At 44.3% G+C, this 19139-nt stretch overlaps 1 protein-coding gene across 1 annotated transcript in view; it reads right to left on the reverse strand.

Moving 5' to 3' along the window:
• The window catches only part of lrpprc (leucine-rich pentatricopeptide repeat containing), a 51298-nt gene that overhangs the window by 7794 nt on the left and 24365 nt on the right, over positions 1–19139 (reverse strand). Inside the window, exons 24-34 of the mRNA XM_019253105.2 lie at positions 16678–16802; positions 14531–14637; positions 9540–9608; positions 9372–9462; positions 8730–8872; positions 7001–7124; positions 6252–6378; positions 3760–3848; positions 3475–3679; positions 1491–1618; positions 1268–1383 (exon numbers count right to left, since the gene is read on the reverse strand). Of these exons, the coding sequence (XP_019108650.2) occupies positions 1268–1383; positions 1491–1618; positions 3475–3679; positions 3760–3848; positions 6252–6378; positions 7001–7124; positions 8730–8872; positions 9372–9462; positions 9540–9608; positions 14531–14637; positions 16678–16802 (1324 nt within the window). The remainder of the gene's footprint in view (positions 1–1267; positions 1384–1490; positions 1619–3474; positions 3680–3759; positions 3849–6251; positions 6379–7000; positions 7125–8729; positions 8873–9371; positions 9463–9539; positions 9609–14530; positions 14638–16677; positions 16803–19139) is intronic.

Consider the following 19139-nt stretch of genomic DNA (forward strand, 5'->3'; position numbering starts at 1 on the left):
AATATAATATATTTTTGTAAATAGACTGTACTTTGCTGCATATTCAATGTATCTATAGTACTTTAATTAGACTATAGTGCAGTTTAATATCCATCTAATGTGTCCAAAACAACGAGTGTATGTCAGGGTGAAAACGAGAGCAGCTAAGATTGTGTGACAAGATATAATATGCACGCGGATTCCTTTAGCTCATGTTTAAAAAGTGATGAGGTGTAGTAAGTGAGGGCGCTAAGTAATATGTCTGCGTTCATTAGTGTGCACTCTAATCACACATGCGACCGTACGACTGAGAGGGTTCATCACTCAGCGAGGGAGAGCAAAATAATCGGCGTCCGAGAGGAGAGAGCGGCGTCTCAGTTTTTGTGTCTTTGAGCTTTTTGTCTGCCTCATCCTCCCTCCCGTCTCTACATATTCACGTCCCCAGACGTCAACGCGTCACTGAGCTGTAACGTATGAACTGTGTTAAATAAGTGAAGCAGCGGGAGGCCAATTTCAGACCACCAGACGCAGCGTTAGAACGTGGGCAAGCATTTCCTGACATAAATGTGAGGCTGGATGAATAAGTCAACGGTTGTGGCGGAGGGACATCTCCATCATCGCCAGGGTCTGACAACTGCACCGCGGTGTCGGGGGAGTTGCGATGGGCTAAGTTCATCACCACTTCCCTTGTTAATTTTAGAGATTTTAATTACTTTGATATAATAATTTAAAAAGTAGCAAAGTGCAAGACTCTCAAATGGAGAAGTGCAAAATGCTGCAGATGATGTAAAATTTATTTCAAGTGGCCACAAAAAAAAAACCTGACATTTGTCAGAGTTTTTCCTCGTTGGTGCTTCTCTTCCAACCTAAACGACAAAGAACCAGCAGTAGACGAGTAGTGCCCGCACCTGGCCATCGGAAACCGAGAGTCACACTCGACTACACTTTCCACGACAGCAGATTGTTGTTTTGGTGGAGAGAGGTCATTTTATTCTCTCGTAACATCACTTCTCTTTACACAAAGACAGAAAGGAGAGTGATAAATGTGTATGCGATGAGAAACATGGTCTTCATCACTTCATAATAAAACAGTGATGAGTTCATAACGTATCTTTTGTACGATTGCATGAATGCTTATCAATTCCACATCCAAATAAGACAAAAACAAAATGAAATACCGAATTTGAATCTCCTAAAATACCTTTGGAAAACACTGAACTGCTATTTCACATGCACATATGTGGCTCCCTGGCTTACACTTTTGGGGCACACACACACTCATACTCACAGCCAGCATGAACTTGGCGTCCTCGATCTTGTCCATTTCCAGCAGCTGGAGGAAGAGGTCTGAAGCTGGTCTGTAGCAGGCAAAATGGTTGGCTAGCCGCTCTGCCATAGCACTCACTGCAACACAATGTGTACATCTGGTCAGTGTTTTTTTTTTTAATCACTGCAGTCTCATACTTTCTATTAGCATGTATGAATTGTGTGTATGTTGGTGTGTGTCTTACGCTTGTCCAAGGCTTTGTCATTGTCCTGCTCGAAGACCTTTCTGAAGACGAAGGATATACTGTGGTTTGTGCTGTCTGGAGCAGTGAAGACTCCCTCTAAGACCTCCACTGCTTTCTCCAAATCACCACTGAAGAAGTTGAGTGGTGAGAATTGATGAATGGGAGGGAAAGGACACGTTAGTTCAGTTACGCTCAATCTAACTCGGGCCACTGCTCACAACGTGCCCCTGTCTGACACTTCACAGGGTTTAAAATTCTAGCTGCAGAAGTTTCTGAACCTGAAAAAAGCTGACGTCATGTCGATAGCTGTCGATGAGCATCACATAAATGTGCATACGGTTTTTAAATAGGCTGCAGAAATTGTTTGGAATCTGGCCCACGTGAATCTGCAAATAAAGTCCTGCTGTACGTGTGTTTAACGAGAAACAAATCATATCCTGACACAAGAAGGTTAACGCTGGATGATTCTGCAAATTCTGAATTACAAAATCATCACATTATTGACTGCATGACACTATGGTGTGGTTTAGGTCGCGCCTTTGCTCATCCTTGTTACATAGAGCACGCACTTCTTCCTGAACTGGCACTGAATGCTCATTGGAATTAAACTGTGGGATGAGAATGTAATTCTTTAATATAGATTGTTTTTAGACTTCCAAAAAAATGTGCAATTTCATATTAAAACGATATTGGTTTAATTTTTTGTCCTTCTTCAACCTCCCACAACTCATTCTCCCACTGATGCTCATACACACTCGTGTTTTTTTCTGCTGAGGTTGCCACAACCAAACAAAGCCTGTACACACCAAAGCACTACAAATCTAAAACAACTCAATCTGGCAACCCAACCTCGCTACTACTGTAACACTTCACGCTCCCTGCTCCCTCCCCGCCGTCACCAGCTGTAATGAATATTTAACACACAGGGTGTGTACGTGTGTCTCTGTGTATGTATATGTGAGAGCGTCCAGAGGTAGAGGAGGAGAGGGGAGGGGGGGCGGCATATCTACGCTGATTGTTACAACTGGGACCGTCTGAATAATTCAGTGGGTGGCCCCTCTAAATGTGGCGCTCTGCTTTTCCGGGCCTGCTTGCTTTTCCGCCCCGGCTCTTAACCAGTCAGCTCGACTCAGATACAGCGAGGACGCACGTGTCAGAGCTGCTCAAAGCACAGCTCCCAGAGGTCAGGGTTCAAGCTGACAGGCCCAGTGCCGCGATGGCCAATCGGGCGTGAGACCGTCTTGCCGTTCTTCACTTCCTGCTGTCCCTGCGAGTTGGCATGGGGGGGGGGGCGGCGCTCGAGCTGGAGGACAGCACTAATGCGGCAAGTGGCGCAATGAAAGTTTGATGCACGATGGTCTTTTGTGTTTTGTTCTCTGTTGTTTGAGAAGCGACAGCAGCAGCGGAGGATGGGTGTTTTTCATGACATTAAAAGGAATCCATGAATAATCCTATTATGCCTGCTTTTCCTATTTGTATTTGACGCCTCGCTCGCCATGTAAAGCTTTTACTTTAAGAGTGTGTCGACCTGGGTCTTGTCACACAATGCTGCTGGAATTACAGTGAACTGTTCATCTCTGTGTGCCGCACAGTAACGCCAACACGGTTTGCATTTACTGTACCGGGCAAATCTTTTATACCATTTTGTAGTCGTCATAAATTGAAACTATGAAGTTTTTCTCATGCAACATGCAGCCCTGCTCGTCTACAGTGATTAATTTTTCTGTTTGGTGTCTGTCTCTGCTTGATTTGACTATACATATACAGATAAAGTTGATATGATGACAGCTATCTTAAAATGTTCAAGGAAATATCAGAAAAACGCCTGACTGAAAACCCGTCTGTGCAGACTTTTATGTGATTGTACGATCTTTCAAATTGCTCCCATGGCTGGATGTTTGGGAAAGAATACTGCAGTTTGCCAACGTGAGAAATCTTCACAAGTCTGTCCATAAATCGCCACATACGCGCCGAGCAGTCTTACTTCTTGATGTGTGCCAGGGCCATGTTGTTGACAAACACCATGCTGGACAGGTTTCCATCCATGTTCAAGTCCTTTATAAGTGACTCAACTTCCTGGATCCCCGCCACGTCGCCTTGGCTACCCATGGCCTGGATCAGTCTGGTGATGGCAAGATGCAAGGGCACTCGCTCCGCGGAGAGCATGGACTTCATATTCTTAAGAGCATCTGTGGAAGAGGGTGAGCAGTGAGCAACACGTGTGTGGGTGTAGGAAATGAGTGCGTGTTTACCCAAACATGTTTCCTACCTCCAATCTGGCCTCTCTTGCTCTGTGTGATGATGAGCAAACTGGTGGCGATGTCACTCATTTGGAAACCAGGCAAAAAAGATTTAGCACTGAGGGAGACACAAAGAAAATGCACTCAACTTTCAACTATGAACTCAAGTCAAAGGGGAAGATATTTTCAACAATCAACAGCCAGTGTAACGTTGGCCGATTTGGCATTTACATGTCTGGCTGTTAGCCACAGGTGTGGAAATGTCAGTCGATCCAACACTTTGTAATATCGCAAGAACTATGAGAGGGATTGGCGTGAAATGTAGTACAGATATTCCTGGACCAAAGAGAGGCCAAAGGTGGTTTTCAGTGAAAAGCGTAGATTGTACACCGTTATTAGAAAGCCTATTATTTCTAACTTTAAAGCTGTGCCATTAAAAGCAAATCTTTATAATCCCAGACGACTGAGTTAATATCTCTGTGCCATCTTCGTCTTACACTACTTAGACTCCACAGAGATAGAGTGGATGAAAACATGAGCTGAAAAGACAGAACAGAGACAAGACAATGGAAAAAAAAATGTGATTGATGGGCAAGTCTGAGCTTCTTGTAAAACGCCTGCTGTGACCCTGAAAATAATACAGACATCAAACAGTTGATTACTTCTTGCTGAGGCACTGCACGTGTGTGTCTGTATACTGTGCGTGGTATTATGTGGGAGGGTGAGGCCGGGACAGGCTGAGCGCTGCAGGCCTCTGGGAGCTGCCCGCCACCCCCCTCATCACTTCTTCCCCTCGCTCCGTCTGCCCGTCTTTTCAAGCCCTCCTCCTTTTCGTTTCTTTGCCACTAAAACCTCAATCAAGCTCGCCTCTCGTTTTTTTTTATTATTATTTCTTATTATAGCCCTGCAACCAGATTAATCCGTCCGCTCAATTGAGCATCAGGCCTGGCAATCCTTATCGCCACGGCGACACCAGGCCAAGCAGCATCCGGCAGCCGCTGTGACAGGGTCACGGCGGAGATTGGAGCGGTAACAGGGTCGCCGGCGGATTGCCGTGGAGACCGAGCAGTGGGGGTGTGGGGTCAGAATTATTCTTATCGGGTGGATGAAAATCTCTAGAGGCCGTCTCTCTCTCACCTTTTCCCCCCAAACACACACACTCACACACACACACACTCCTGCCTCGCCCTCGCCTTCTCCTTCTAGGGTTATTGTGCTTCGGCCAATGAATCATCGACCTCTTCCTCTCCCTCTCTCATCATCATCACTCTCTCCCAATCCCCTTAATCTTGACACGAGCACCCTGCTGTTCAATTCTGTACAGATTACCCAAAAACAAAAACACACACACCAAGACGCACAGGGAATTAATGCCTACAGCGCCTTCATCAACCTCGTACGTGATTAAATCGAACGCTCCTCCCCTCGTTCACTCCTCCTTTTCCTATTTAGCTCTTTTTATCTCCTTCCCATTTCCATCCTTGCCCGACTCTCCCTCTCAGTTCATTTCACTTCTCATTTAAAGTACAGATAAACGAAGCTGTTATCCAGGAAGGGATGCCATGAACCAATTCAAGTCTGTAGACGGGTTATCGCTCGCATTGCCTCGTGCTTGTTGGAAAAACAGGCCTAAAATTTACACGATTATTTCTCATAACATGAGAAAGTGAACCATGTGGAGGGATGACGATCAGACTGCTGGTGTAACATGTTTTTACATCTTTCCCTATGAATTAGTAACTGCATCTCTTCTGTCCTGTATCATTATGTTATATTTTCTCTGCACAGACACAAAGGGACACAAAGGGAGATAAAGAAGCGGGAAAAGGGCGAGATAACCTAGAATGGCAAACAGAACAGAGAAGATCAGCGGCGCTAAGCTCACATCTTTAATACCTCTGTCTGTCTGTCCGTCTGTCCACCTACTTGTCTCCAGGCTCAAGCTCTGATATGGCCCCATAACACAACAACACATGATACATTACTAATTGGAAGAAGATTGATGTTTTTGGGCAAAGTCACCCGCTCCCCAGAAAACCAAAATCAATCTGTACATCCAAGCGTGTGTGTGTGTGTGTGTGTGTGCGCGCATCTTGAGGCTTAGTAAGAAGCACTGTTCATATCCAGCAGGGCTGAGTGCATTAGCACACAATCAGTTTATAATCCTCATGTCTATTGAGGAGATGTAGTTTGAGCCTGAGGTGACCCGGTGCCACAGACTGAGGAGAACAAGGAAAGCAGCAGAGAATTAACCACACGACATGTCGAACGTGTCGCAGCGCCCTAAAGGAGAATATTTCTCAATATTCTCACACGTGAACTGTTTTATCGATATGATCGGAACTAATAAAAAGGGATGTTTTGTTATCACAAATCAGACGCCAGGACAAAATGTGATAAAATAAAGATGAGGTGAAATGTACCGATGCTTCTCCACAGTGCCAAACCTGATAATCTGGATCGTGGCACACTGTTTATTTGAGATATCATAACTTTTGTAAGGTTTTGTAAGGTGACTTACACGTTCTGGACTGTCAAGGCGTCCTCCATCGCTCCCTCAGACAACAGGGTACGGATCAAGTGGTCGTAAGCAGAGGGGTTTAATGCCACACCCCTTGTATTCAGGTCCTTCAGTATCTTCAAGGCTTCTGTAGAAAGAGAACAAGAAAAAAGGAGAAAGGGGTCAGAGGTTGGGCAGGATAAAGAAAAGCAGAATTTGTGATAATCTTTATTTTATTGCATTAATAGAGTAAATCTGCTTTCACAAAGATGGACACTGCTGAAATACAAAATCTTTATTTCACTTCACTAAAAGCTGTAGATGACTCCGACAATCAATGAGTAGTTTTGAGTCAGTATGAAGCTCCATCAAGCAACATGTTTGAATAGAAAAATAATCTGTGTGATGAGATTTAACGTGCACATCTTTTTTCTTCAGCTCTTCAGATGGTCGAACAGCTTCTGAAATCCACTACGCTTACTACTTTACAATCTTGGATGAGGGGAGGGATTGTCTGAGTTTTTGTCTAAGGTGTTCCAAATCCAACAATCCAACAGGAAATGTCATAAAACGCTGTTTAATGCAGAAAATTCCACTTTTGTTCAAGATTTTTCCTCTGGATTTGAAAAAGTGTGTCTTAAGTTTTGTAATAAGCAGATGTTGGTGAATATCTAAATATATCATGGCTGTAGGAGTCTCTCTTGAATTGCTGTACACACCTCAGACAGTCAAAGCACTCTCTGAGACACTGAGGCCTTCCTGCTGCTCACCTTTAGGTTTGCGCTTTTTGCAGAGGGTCAAGACCTGCATGCTGTATTCAGAACTGCTCTCGGTTCGGATGGGGTTTGTTTCTGGTTGGACCTCCTGTTTGGTGTCAGCTTGTTCGTACCAGGTCTATAAATGACACACGGTGAATAAAAACAGTGATAAAACACAGGCAAAACATCAGCTTGTATACATGTTTGACTGTGTGCTCTGGCAATGGGCTGTGTGTGTGTGTATATGACAGTGCAGTAATGCTGCTGGGGCGGCAGGGCAGGGTCCCCCCTAATGCTCGTTCACCCGTGTAGCAGCGAGAGGGGGTTAAGCTGTGTCGGCTAGGGGCAAATTAGGTCTGACACCCCAGGGGCCTGAAATAAAAAGTGTATGTGGCGTTATGGAGTGTGTGTGTGTGTGTGTGTGTGTGTGTCAGAGCGGGAGTGTCAACTCAGGAGCCCCCAGGGGTCACTAGGTTCATAGCTTCAGGCAACTGCAATCACTTCCCGTCTCATCATGCTTTAGGCTATTGGAGCAGAGCTGAGGAAGAATGTGGCAAGGAGGAATGCAGCGAGAGAATATTATTTAAAGAACCCCCGCCTCGTCTTTATCATATTCATACTCTGTCCTTTTTTTTGTATGTAGTGCACAAATCTAACTAAAGATCCAGTGGCAGCCATATGGTGGCATTTAGCTGCTGGCTAAATTAGTCTGGCATTACAGATTTACAGACAGATCAAGCTGTAATTCCTTTCACCAGTCAGCCAAGCTGATTGACCACACTTCAGATCAGAGCTTCAATCCTGTTTCCTCTGCATGTAATGAACAGAGGCTTAACGAGGAGCGGGGCAGGGCGTGGGGGGTGGTATGGAGGGAAGAGTTGATAAAAAAATTAATTATTTTTGGGGTTAGTTCCTATGATCAGACGTCTGGGGTCCATGCAGTATGGAAATAAACGGGTATTTTAAATACTTGGAGTGCAGCTCCAATGAAACTCCCTGCATTATATACCGGTAGTATGTTCTAAAGCTACACTAACCATGAGCACAAGATTACCACACAATCGTTACGTATATTCTCCTAGTGTTTAGTTTTGCTTATTCTCATTAAAATGTAACTTTTTAAAATGTTTTTTTATCTTTTTTGTGTCCTTGTGTTGTTTGTTTCCACATACATGCGTGATCTGGCTGCTCTAACACTGCAATGACTCAATAAAATGCTCTATTTACCTTTTTGGAACATCAACATGCAGCATCTTTATGTTGGTTTATCAAAAACACCTCTAATATCAAACTATGGCTGCAATTTATAATTACGCCCATTATAGATAATCAATTAATCTATATAATGCCATTATGAGATCGCAGAGTTCAACAAATTGATTTTCCAATGAAAACATTTAACTTAAGATGATATAAAATCTCATATCTGAGAAGCTGCTTGATGAATGACTTTAATATTAATAGATTATCTAATCCGGTGACACTTCCACAATCTGCTCATCAACTCCACCCCGTTTCATTCAAGATTTAGGAGAGTAATGTATGCACGGGCACCGCTGTAATTTAACCATTAGTGCTGCATGGTTGTGTGTTGTGTTAAGACCTCAGGCGCTTTAAGCTCTTGGGAACCTCCTGGTCTTTGTGTTCAGCTTTATCACCCCTCAGGAACCTTCTGGCAAGTATTCTTCTGAATATTATATCTGCCTAATGAGCATTACTGGAATGCACATATTTTTTTTACCTCAGGCACCTCAAAGGGCACCTCCTGGCTGTTATTCTTAAGTATGTCTGCCAGCATACGCAGGGTCCTCTCCCTGGGAATGATGTTCTCCTCCTGCATCTTCGTCCACGTCGCTTCAGCCTTCTGCCAGTCGTTCGTCTCCTCTGAAAAACGACAAGAAAACACAGCACGGTGTGTTCTTATGTCATGTCTCAGCAATGCCATGACACACAGACACATGTCGTCGTATCATCAGTCCATACTGGTTGGAGGTCGCCACTCAAGGCTGCACCACAGAGTAATTTCTGACAAAGCCACTCCATGCTGAGAGAGGGCAATCAAAGCACTAATCTGATCAACTGAGTGCTCCCTCAACTATGCTGTAATTTAGGAAACACACTAACTAGTGGTGTGTGTGTGTGTGTGTGTGTAGGGAAGTGGGGGTAATGGGTTGACAATCAGCTTTAACAGTCCAATCACAACTTTTATCTGCTCCACTCTTCACTGCAGCAATCACACCATGTCTTCTGCTCTTACATCTGACTGATCCCATTCTCTGCCACACACACACACACACACACCCACGCACACACACACACGCACGCACACGCACACGCACACGCACACGCACACGCACACACACACACACACACAGACACTTACTGCAGAGACGGAGGACGAAACTGTACATCTCATCTCTGTCGCACTCAAACAGCTTGGCTGTCATGTCCACCATCTGGTCCAAGGCCTCCATCTATACAGGCAAACACAACAATATATAATCTAAGCTGGAATTTATTTTGTGGCATTTTTTTGTGGAGTCTGTGTTACCTGGTTGCCAGAAATGCATCTCTCTGCATACCACTGCAGACGTCCAGGCCTTGCCCTCAACCCGGGGGTCTATAAAAAAAGAAAGAAACCATAGAGTACATAAATAATGGTATTGAACTGTAGCTGCGATAAACATCTCCTGGGTGTTGTTGTGTGTAACATTGTGAGGATGTGCCATGTCTCCCATCGGATTCCTTTTTAGCAATGTTTACGTGTTAGCAATGTAGATCTCAGGAACAAGGACAGAAGAGATGCCACGGTGCAAGTCGCAGTGTGCAGTGCAGAGAGGAAGAGAGAGAGAGTCCACAGATGACAAAATGTGTTTATGTGCAACTGGCAGCAGAGCTGCAACTAAAGATTATTTTTTATCATCGATTAGTCTGTTGATTGTTTTAGTCCAAATGTCCATCACAACAGTCCAGAGCACGACACCACTGACAGTCCAAAGGTATTTTATTTACAACGATACAAAACATGTTTTTTACTTCAGATTTGTTGTCAGTTCATCGTCTCATCATGTCAACACTCTGCTCCATCGTAGGCAGGAAAAACATCAAATACAAATGATTTCGTAAAAACTTTGCTGGACTCATTTTAATAAAGATGCCCAGTGTCCATAGCATACTGTAAACCGAGACTAGATTCTAGTTTAAGTTCCTGCATGTTTATCACCTTCACTGATCATAAAGTATTCTCATAACGACAATGCAGCTATAAATAAATCAAACAACAGTCGTCCACTAATCAGATGATCGGCGGTTCGATCCCCGGCTTGTGTCCTTGAGCAAGATACTGAACCTCAAATTGCTCCTGAAGGCTGCACCATCAGTGTGAATGTGCATGACTGATAGGCTCCAATGTGTGAATGAGATGTGTAGTGTAGAGTTTTGACTAATCCTGAATGCTAAACTGGTCAGGTCACGGAAAAAAAAGGAGATAAAACTGCAAAAAATTGCAGGTTAGAATTTCAAAAGAAAACATCGAGCACTATGATTTTAAATCTACTTTTAGGATACCAGTGATACGATATGAGTGTGTGGGCTGACATGGATTGATCTGCAGGCTCTTGCAGCTAAAGATTTCGCCTGATATGTGGAGTGACTAGATGATTATTATCATGGAATAACAGTGATCAGGATTTCATCTGTCTCCTGGGGGCTTTGATACAATCTGAATAAGACTTGGGATTGAGAAATCTCGCCCTCCCACTCTTCTTGGTAATCTGGTTGAGGGAAGGAAAAAAAAAAAAAAACAGGGGGGGAGAGACAGAGTGATCTGCCAGGAAGTTAATCTGAACAGGGATCAACAGCGCTCAATCCCCGCTGGCCTCTTTGATGGGAGCCCATTGTACTGTGAGAGGGAGAGAAAAGTCAAGAAAAGACGGGGCTTCATCCCTTTTTTCTCCGACCTTCCCTTACTGCCGTCATCCTTTCACCACTTTCAATCCCCACTTCTCTCAATCCCTCCCCTCTTCCTCCAAATCTCCCTTGCTCCTGCTCTCTCCCTGCCTCTCCATCCCTCCATCCAGCCCAGGCGAAGGCATTATGTTCTTACCCAACCAGCCAAAGGGACAAATTAAAATGTGTTGCACTCTCTCTCTCTCTCTCAGTCTGTCTAATCTTCTTAGAGACTAAGGCCCAGTGCAAGTGCTCCATCTTTTTTTTTTTCCTCCTTTACTTGGTAAAGTCTTGCAGGCTCAAAGCAGCCTTCGCACATCTACTCACAAGCGTGCGCGCAAATATGTTTGGGATTTTGAATCCGTCGGGACAAATCTCCCTAATCTGGGCTGAAAAAACTAATCCCTCGGAAATAAGAAGAAGAAGGCACATAACTCGTGCATGCACGGGCGGATCAAAAGAATACAAAGCAGAAACAAATGAAAAACATCGGAGGCACTCTCACTTTCACAAAGAGATAATGGAAAAATGTCATGAGGTCAGATTATCAGGACAATCCTCTCACCCCCACACAATCGACAGGGTGTATTACAGTCCATCACTCTGCCTCTTTAGGAGTCTTGTGTGGCCTTTTAGACGCTAAAAACATCTTCACAGGTTTCTCTCTCATCCTTACGTACACGCACACAGAAAGAAAAAGGACAGAGCCGACCTCGTCTCACCTCCACTTAACAAACCCTCTCCATCTCAATTCCTAATGTTCTAATTCCACTAATCACCTGGCCACTTAGTCCACACTCACACACATACGTACACACGGCCAAACCCATCTCCCTAACACAAAAACACATAATGGCTCACCACTCTTTAGCAATACTACCTAACCTTGACCATCACACACATGTACGTGCCACAATAATAGGCCCCGGCCACCTGACAATCCTCTACCTAACCTTGACCATTTAGCACAAAATTGGCCACCTTTCTCTATCATTACATTTAATTAGCTGTGATTAATCAGCTGCCAATTATACCAAACACAGCCTAAAGAGAGACACCACTCTGGACTACCACTTGACGCTCTCAGAGGGGAAAAGAAGTATTTGTGTGTTTGAGTGTGTGTGTGTACGTACGCATATTTGGGTGATAGATATGATTCTATTGTATTTATATATCCGCGGCGCGATGTCCATCGCCGTGCTTGTACGATGAGTGACAGTTCGAGTTTTGTTGAGGGCGAACCACAAACTAACAACTCTTTCCAACATGGTCAATTAGTTTTAAAAGCCACATTCATCAACATAGTTACAATAACGATGGATGAAACGGATGCTCGCAGTAGTTAACCCAGAGAGAGATTGCAGTATGAAGCGCTTTAGTATCTTTGAGCTCTCGTTTTGGTTTTCCAGCTTACAAACTTTTCACAAACCGCCTTCATTAACCTGATTTACAGGAGGCACCAAAAAAAAAAAAAGCTCAGATAAACCCACCTGCACTTCCTGCTAAGCGCTAAATGTCAAAGGGACACAAAGTTAGCCACCAGCTGGTGAACATAGTGGAGCACCGGTTCCTAAACTGGTAACATTTAATACCAATAATACTACGGGAACTTGAATTAAAATACTTAAACTATATTGTTGACCCTGTGTTAAATTATTAAGTATCAAGTATTTTGTTTCAATATCCTGCTCCATAGTCGCTTCACGTACGTGTAGGTAGCGCACAGCACTTATACATCCATGATTAGTTACCATCAGGAGCTCTGGCTCTTGAACCGGTTCCATTTGTTGTGGAGAAATTGCTGAAGTCAAAGGTCAGTGATGAGGTCAGGAAGGAAGAAAGTGTTCAGGAGCCTCTGATGTCTTATGCTGTATTATTTATTGACGCTTGGCCAAGGAGAATTAGAGACACTCTCAAAGTCCATCAGAAGTGCCTGAGTCGGTCTCACATTCTGCTGAACTCGTGCTGGTGGATCGACTTTAAACCCCAAGATAACACCACAAATACTACACACCCAGAATTAGACAAAGAGAATGTTTTTACTCATATAGGTGTTATTGTCAGCATATTCTAGTCTGGAGACACACATGTCTGTTTACGCAGATTGGAACATCAACAACAAGCTATCTATTATGTCTAGGAAGGCAGCAACAGGTCTCTTTGACCCTGGTCACCATAGTGTTGAGATAGACTGGCACCTACTGTTCCCAACCAAAGCCAAACAACTAATACTGCAGAGGACCTCAAGGCCCACACATGACCTCGTGTAAGGATAGAAAATTCCATAACACCATTAAGGATTCAACAACAGTCAGTAATAAAAACTGTATTTTAACGTGTGTTATACTGGAGTACAATAGAAACACTGTAGTGGAGAATTTAGCAGTTAGAGACATATGTCGGACGGTTTGACCAAAACAACTTTGAATGTCGCTCAGTGTTTCCTGGATGTGTAAAGAAGCAACATTCTTGTTCCACTGTGCAAACGTGAACGTTTCATTGTAAATGAAATACCTTTGGGTTTGAAGATGACCTTTTTTCCTTGTACTATTTTATGAGATTCCCAAAACGAACAATGAATCCAAAAAATGTCATTTTGGGACACGCTATACAATTCACTGAAAATAACCTATACTGAAAAAAAATGTACTTGCTACAGTCCTTTTGTCTGTGACGAACAAGATGACCCTCCCTGCTTAAATGCAACAGATGGGGGCGACGCAGCTGAGCCTTTGTCGTTCTAACCTACATCTTGCATTGACATCAAGGACAATGTGTACACTTGTAGTCCATTTACAAAGCAACACATTACTGGCATGTAGCCATCTTTCTGTTAGAAGTAGGATAACAGCCATACAATCTAGCAGAAGGGGAATGAGAGCAACAATAACAACATGTTGATAATATTTAAAGAGGGTTTGGAAATCCTCAAGAGGGACAAATCCTTCTTTTAGTGCAAACCAGGACACACGAGAGAGAGAGAGAGAGCTGAATGAGAGGGAGGGAGTTCGAGTATTTTATTTCCTCACTTTTGTCCTCATCCTGTCCTGACAACATAATGGACTCGTTTTCTGATGTGGGGCTCATCCCTCTATTCGTTTATTCATCAATCCCTCTTGTGCTGTTATCCAGTCCCGCCCGTTTTATCCATTTTTATCTGCCCGCTTTGCCTCTGCATCTTTTTCCCCTCACACTAATCTACGAGGTTTTATAGACGGACTTAAGAGGACAAAGATATAAATATTCATCAAATATTAAGGTCAGATAAGCAACAAGAACAAAAAGAGTTTGGCAATTACATCCTGGCGTGTCCTTTGTGACTCGTGACAGTTGTACAGATGTAATCCTGATTCTTACAGAACTATTATTTTTTTTATCAAGTAGCTCCCCAAAGAATGAGGATCTAATTTTCTACTGAGATCTGATGCACCAGGTTGCAGTCGAATAACAAACCACAGATGCCTCAAATAAAAGAAACTCTTTCACTGTTGTGGTATACTGGTTAGGATTTGTTCCAGAAAATCCAGGTTCGGTTTCCAGCATTAGAAAACCCAACCTGGCTTCTATAGTTCGTTTGTGTGTGTGTGTATTTACCTCAATGATCTTACGAGCCTCGCGGTATCGGCCCGTCTGCAGGAATGCAAAGAACAGATCATACAGCATGGCCATCTCTCCTCGTGTCTGACTCTCAAAGTCCATGGCTGAAGAGAAGAGACAAAGAGACAGACGGACGGACGGGGGACGACAAAGCAGAGAAGGGTCATGAATAAAAGCATCTGCAAGGTGAACAAACACACACACACACGACTCTTTTCCTTCTGATTCCATTATTTGGCACAATGTCTGAGGCACAGAGCAGCCATATCAAGTCTGCTCTCAAACAAACACACACAAACAAACATCCCAAATGAAAGCCTAAGCTCTCTCTCATGGTAAACTTGCGAAAAGCGCTCTGCTCAGCTTTAAGTACTATCTCTGTCCAGCAGCTTCAGGACAGGTACCAACCAGACACACACACACACACACACACACACACACAGCAAACTTTCCGTCATTCAAAAAGACCTGCATATTCAGCGAAGCAGAGAAGGAAAGAATAATCCTTCTCCCTTCGCTTGCTGTCATCTGAAGTCAACAGAAGGAACAATGTGCTGTGATCTTGCTTTTTGAACTTTTGAATGATTAAAACAAATCCACGGTCATCTAATGCAGACGAAGTTTGCACACAAGTTGGACTGAGTGCATGAATTAACTTGCTTTTCCTTTTTCACATCCCACGTCCCTGTTGACTTTTCCATGACACAAACCTCCAGGTTAAAAGCTTGCGTGGTGACCTTGTCTTTCAATGGTTGCCAGAATCTCACAAAAACCTGACATTTTATTTTTCTGTTGATGCTTGAACTCAAACCAGGGCCAGGCGTATGAATCATGATCTTTTGACGAGGCATGTCAAGCTTCAAGTGTATTTTGGACCAGTGAAGGCCGGTCCTTTGGTTTGATGGCAGCAGTACAAACTTGCCTTTATTTCAGACAGTGTGTTTAAAAGGTGACTTTTTGTGCATTGCTGTACGGGTCCATAGGAGGCAGACACTCAAAATATACTCGTAATGCTGTCAAGTCGAGTGCGCCTCAAGGTTTGTGTCATAAGTCATCCCTCTCTGCTGCTCTGTATGAGCGAGTGGAGGACAGAATTATTTGTTATTTCAAGATCCACTGATTAATTGACACTGGTTTACATGTTGACCTCTGTCAGACAATCACTGTAAAAGTTATTTTGTTTTTTGAGGGTGCAACGCCTGACGTCTGTCACCTTTCATGGGGCAGTTAGAGACGAGGGGTGGGAGGGAAGGGTAGATGAGGGGAGCAGGTGAAAGGGGAGCGAGGGAGGTTGGAGAGGTGCTCCACCAGCACGGTTTCAACCTTTACGCACTCCAGAGCCACTTGCCCCTGCGGCGCGTTGAACTTGACCTTTTCCCACAGAGCTGCTGTCGACGTGCAGGGAGAGTGTTAAAAAACGTGATCGGCTGACGTGCTTCACCGCGACCCCGGTTTAAACCTCTCTCACTCTTTGGTCCTCTTACACACTCTTGGAATTGTTTGCGCTTGTTACGCGTGTGTTTAAATGCAAATACTGCACGAGCACTTTGGATTAACTACCCCCAAAACACACACACACACGAACGAATAATAGAAGGTTAGAGTCAACCATGGGAAACAGAAAGTTTGATGAAGTAGAACTGGAGTGAAAAACTACATTGAGGCGAGAGAGTGTACTGCTGAGGCCATATTAAGACTTTACAGTGTGATGATTATGCATTTTAAAAATCATGGCTCTGGGGCATTTTTGTGGGGTTTAAGGTGTTGATCATGAAGCCTAACATTCCCAGTTCAAATCCAACCATTGCTGCATGTTATTCCCTCTTTGTCCTGTCGTCTTTAAGTCATTTCTTTACTTTTCTACGACTGAAATTGTTTGATGAAGAGAACATTTGGATCCTGCAGAAACTTGATTTTTCTCTTTTATGAAAGGCAAAATTTTTGATGACACATGACATGTTCCCAGATCTCAAAAGAAAAGTCAAGGTGTACCTGGAACCAGCAAATGCTTAACAAATGTTCTGTTGATTTACTGAATCTTTTTAGACTGATAGATCAGGTGAAAATATTGACTTAAGCGTGTGTGTGCGTGTGTGTGCGTGTGCGTGTGTGTGTGTGCGTGTGTGCGCGTGCATGTTTTTAACCTTTTTGCAGCAGTTCAGTGTCTCCTTTCTCCACCAGACCAACAATGACGTCGTGCATGCGTGGCATGAGTTTGTAGCGCTTCTGAAACTCCAGGACTGCTTCTAGAGCTCCAGGCAGGTCCGAACTGCAGACGTGCAACCACACGAACACACACAGACAGACATAAGGAGAGAGAGAGAGAGAGCAGAGAGCAAGTTAGATGTCAGGTCTGTCCAATCAGTCGTGTAGAGGATTGCGTCGGCAGAGAATAGACAGTGCTTCACAGGGTGTTAACCCTTGTGACGTTGTGTTTGGCACCATGACCCTCAGCAACAATGCAGGCCTTTGAATTCATGACAGCACAACTGTAGGTGATGAAGCCTTTTGACCTCAATACATCATTCTCACACAATCAGGCATGCTCTCACACACCTGTCTGCGAGGGGCTAATGTCTCCCCGGACAGGCTTTTAGAGGGGAAGCAATGCAACAGACAAAAGGACCCGACTGATCTTTACCCTCTGCGCTCAGCTCCCCTCGTACCTTCCAACCTCCATCGCTCGTTCTCCTCTTTTGTCCCCTCCAAACCACTTTAACCTCTACTCATTTCCTCTTCCTCTCATTTCCCTTCCCTCCTGATCCCCTCTATCCTCCTCACTTCCTTCCTCTCTTCCTCCTCGTCATCATCCTTTTGATTTCAGGCTGTCAGCTCTCGCTCCTCTCCGATGACCTCGCCCCCCAGCTGGGCAATTTAGCAGAAATATGGCAACAACATTAGAGAGACCCCCCCCTACCACCAGCCTCGCTCCCTTCGTCTCATGTCATCCCTTTCTAGCTCAATCTATCCCCCCTATCCCTCCCGAGCGGGCGAACAAACAAAAGAGCACATAGAGGGAGGATGAGTGCGCCTGATGGAGTGATAACGAGAGAAATAGAAGATAGAGATTGGGAAGAGGAAGCAAGGGAACGAGAAGCTGAGAGGTAAGGGGAGGGAGAGAGACCACTTCAATCCCCTCTATTGTGACAGCGCTGCCATCAATCTGTTGATTGGGTAATTACCATGTCAATCACGCAGAGGTCAAAGCAGATAGGGCACCCATGGGGGAGGCAGAGGGCATGGTAAGTGAGTGAAAAAGAGACAGATGGACAGAGCGTGAGGGAGACAGAGATTGAGAACGAACAGGTATAATTTCTGAAGTGTTTTCTCCTCTAATCAATTAGACAAGTGGATAAGAGAAATATGCCCAAAAAGACCAACAACCCGGAAAAAACAACAACAAAAAGAACACACGACCTTGAGTCCGTTTTTTTTTCTGTGAGGCTGGAGAGAGCGACGGCAGGGAGGGAGGAATGGAGTGATTAGGGTTAGAAGGTAAAGAGGTCCGCTAATTGAAATGAAGAGGGACAACATTATTCAGCAGTGCCAGTCAAGAGGCTGTTCAGTTGCACAACAGTCTGATTGAACAACACAGAAGAGAGACTAAAGAGATTTTTTGAAAATAAGAGAAAGAGTGTGGAGATTGAATGGGACAGAGGGAAGGGCGGGAGGGTCGTCACGTGTACGCGATGTACGAGAGACGAGAAAGAGAAAAAGGGCAGGAAGCAGTTTGTGCTTAACGTAATGTGGCTTATGTGCACAATTAACTGGGGTGGCCTGTGGTTTATACGCCGGAGCACACACACACAGTAGCTAAAGTCATGTTTCAAAACTCTCTCCATGTTTGTTTCATCCCTTCTTTCTGTCCACTTCATTCATTCCTCCCTCCATCGAGCTCCTGCACAGCTACTTATAATCCCTCCTTCCTAATGAGACATCTTAAAAAAAACATCCCATCACTCTTGGAAAAAAAAAAGGAAAAAAAAAGGGCCTGGCGTTGCAATTACACCCCCTCTACCTTCCTCCCCTCTCCCCCTCTCTCCGCCCACCGATCCACCCCAAAAAAAAAAGAGCTAAGGATGTCGAAAGATGGATAATTTCCCCTAGGTACAATTTAACTGTCACTTTGCGTTGCCATTTACTGCGGTGCTCAGCCCTGTTAATGTCCTCAACTTTGCATGTCAGCCACTTTCCAGCCAATTAAGCCCTGAAAAAAAAAAAAAAAAAAAAAACGAGCGCTTTGCTCAGTGGAAACCTGAAGGATTAGACAAGGAAGCTCATTTTGCCTCATCTCACACCCCCACCCATCCCCGTCCCTCTCCCTTTCTCCCTCTCCGTCCCCCTCTTTTGTTCGGCGGAGATCGGCAGGCCTGTTATCAAGCCACTGTCCTTGCTTTTGGGGGAGGATGAGGGGAGGGACAAGGTGTCTGTGTCTCGAAACGCAAATGAGAATGCGTTCATGACACCGCTAGCCCGCTGTTACGTGTTGGAGAATGGCGTTACACCCGCACAGGTGCTCACATGAAGTAGGTGAAAACCTAAGTTGCTGGTGAACAAGCTGAAAACACAACATATTCCCAAAAAAAATGTTGATGTGGGAGACGTG

Source organism: Larimichthys crocea, chromosome III (assembly GCF_000972845.2).
Source record: "Larimichthys crocea isolate SSNF chromosome III, L_crocea_2.0, whole genome shotgun sequence".
Taxonomy (NCBI): domain Eukaryota; kingdom Metazoa; phylum Chordata; class Actinopteri; family Sciaenidae; genus Larimichthys; species Larimichthys crocea.